The following is a 2,417-nucleotide window of genomic DNA, read 5'->3' on the forward strand; positions in this document are numbered from 1 at the left end:
TAGGTAGTTACCAACTTCTCTGGGCACATAAGTTATGAATCACAGATATATCTTTACATGGAAATAAAATTATTTTTATTTGAAACAGAAATCTCAAGAAAATTAAAATGTGGTGCTGACTGGGAAATTTTCAAAATGCTCTGTTGTCTGTATTTGTTTGTTTTCTGCTGTGTTCTCATGAAGGAAGCATTGCCAGCTTTTATCTCACTGAGGAAAATGTCTAGTCCTCTTTAACATCCTCTTGAGTGCCTGTTTGATCTCTTTGTTCCTCAGACTATAGATAAGAGGGTTTAGCATGGGGGTGATGATAATATAGAAGACTGACATTACCTTGTCCTGTTGTTCAGCGTGCTCAGAATGAGGATGCATGTAAACAAAGAAGACTGGGACATAGTAGAGTGTTACAACTGCCAAGTGGGAGGCACAGGTATTGAAGGCCTTGAAGCTGCCCTTGATGGTTGACATTTTCAGGATGGACACTGTGATGAAGCCATAAGATAACAGAATAACAAGGAAAGAACCAAAGCCAACAAACAAAATTGTCCAAAAAAGAATCATTTGGGTGATGAAGGTACTGGAACAAGACAAGGTAATAATCTCAGATATGTTACAGAAGAAATGTTGAATGACATTTGACCCACAGTAGTACATATGAAAGGCAGGAATTGTCTCAAGCAAACTACAGATGAAACCAGTTCCAAGGGCCCCAGCCACCATCTTTTGACAGAGCCCAGGCGCCATGATGGTTGAGTACTGCAAAGGTTTACCAATGGCCACGTATCTGTCATAGGCCATGGCGGCCAGGAGGCAACACTCAGTCTGACCCATCCAAGCTGCAAAAAAAAATTGGGTGGCACAGGCAGTAAAGGAAATTGTCTTATCATCCTTGAAGAAATCTGAAAGCATCCTGGGGCTGATGGTAGAAGAATAGCAGACGTCTATAGACGACAAGATGCTGAGAAAAAAGTACATGGGCGTATGCAAGTGAGAATCTATATTGATAAGTATAACAAGGCTCAGGTTCCAGAATAAGGTTACAAGATAAGTTACCAGAAAGACTGGAAAGAGAATGAGCTGCAGCTCTTTTTCATCTGTGATTCCCAGGAAAACAAACATGGCCACTGATGATGTGTAATTTCTATCTATTTCCATAGAAGTGCTTGATTCCATCTGTTGAAAAAAAACAGATGAAAGAACAAAATTACTCTGCTCCAAAACACCAAAGTGAATATTTTTTGCCAGAAATGCATCTGACTAGAATTACAATTTTGCATCATCTCTTTGAGCGTATCTCTGTCTTTCATATAAAATTATACATGGACCCTCTAGGTTCTCCACATAGAAAATGGCAATATATACAAATGGTTTTACTGTATTCTCTTCTCAAGCTATAACTTTTCCATGGTTACCAATTATAGATTAGGAGTGCTGAATTCCTAGAGATTAGTAACCTAGATTTGTGAACGGGTTAGGATGCTTAAAACAATGTTAATGGGAATTAAGAAACATTCCATGATAAAGACTGGGAGACAGTACAGAGGCTTCCTACAAAATACTAAGTCTATAGCTTCCACATGACCCAGAAATTTAGCTTCTCCATATCTACTTTGAGAACTCAAAAACATGAGTTCAAAAAACAACATGTTCTAGCACCTATCTTTATTGCAGTACTAAGTACAATAGCTAGCATATGTAAGCAACCAAAACGTCTAGTAACATATGAGTAGAGAAAAAAAAAAGCATGACATATGTACACAATGGGACACTATGCACTTGTAAGATGAAATCTTACAGTTTGCTGTAAATGAAAGTAGATTAAAATATAAAAGATAATTATCAAAATACAAGTAGTAAAAAAAGTAAAATCCAAAGGAACGATGGCAAATGGCCAAAACATATAATATTCTCACTAAATATTGTCAATCTGTCAAAAAATATTTAATGGTAAGATGGTGCAGGAAACAACTTTTCCTATTTACAAGCAACACACTCAAACTCTCACAATAAACACAAATTCAGAATGGAAAGTTGCAAAACAACCAGATATGCAGATGATAAGATGAATACCTGGGTTTTCTGCTTGTGTCAACACATAGAGTATAAGTGTGTCTGTGTGTGTGTACTTGAAAATCAGTGAAAATATGTATTTGGGAAAACACAGAATTATTTTCCATTGGAGATTTTCTCCCTTTCAGAGAACCTGGCAAGCTACAAAAGTTTTCTGCCCACAAGGGAGACCTGGCAAACTCCCCGTGGCATATTCATATGCCCAAACCAGTAACAATAATGGGTCTCATTCCCTGACCCTGAAAGAGCCTCCAATGTGCACCATTGGGAAGGAGAAATAAAGAGAGGCTTCTAAAATCTCAGGGCTAGCATGAATGGAGACGTTACTGAGCCCGCTTGAGGAAATCGAT

At 37.9% G+C, this 2,417-nt stretch overlaps 1 protein-coding gene across 1 annotated transcript; it reads right to left on the minus strand.

Moving 5' to 3' along the window:
- Positions 1–204: 204 nt before the first annotated feature.
- On the minus strand, positions 205–1,170 carry LOC101555335 (olfactory receptor 5A1-like). The gene has a single exon (XM_004620484.2). The coding sequence runs from the start codon at positions 1,168–1,170 to the stop codon at positions 205–207; it is 966 nt and encodes a 321-aa protein (XP_004620541.2).
- Between the last annotated feature and the right edge of the window lie 1,247 nt (positions 1,171–2,417).

Source organism: Sorex araneus, chromosome 6, assembly GCF_027595985.1.
Source record: "Sorex araneus isolate mSorAra2 chromosome 6, mSorAra2.pri, whole genome shotgun sequence".
NCBI classification, from domain to species: Eukaryota; Metazoa; Chordata; class Mammalia; order Eulipotyphla; family Soricidae; genus Sorex; species Sorex araneus.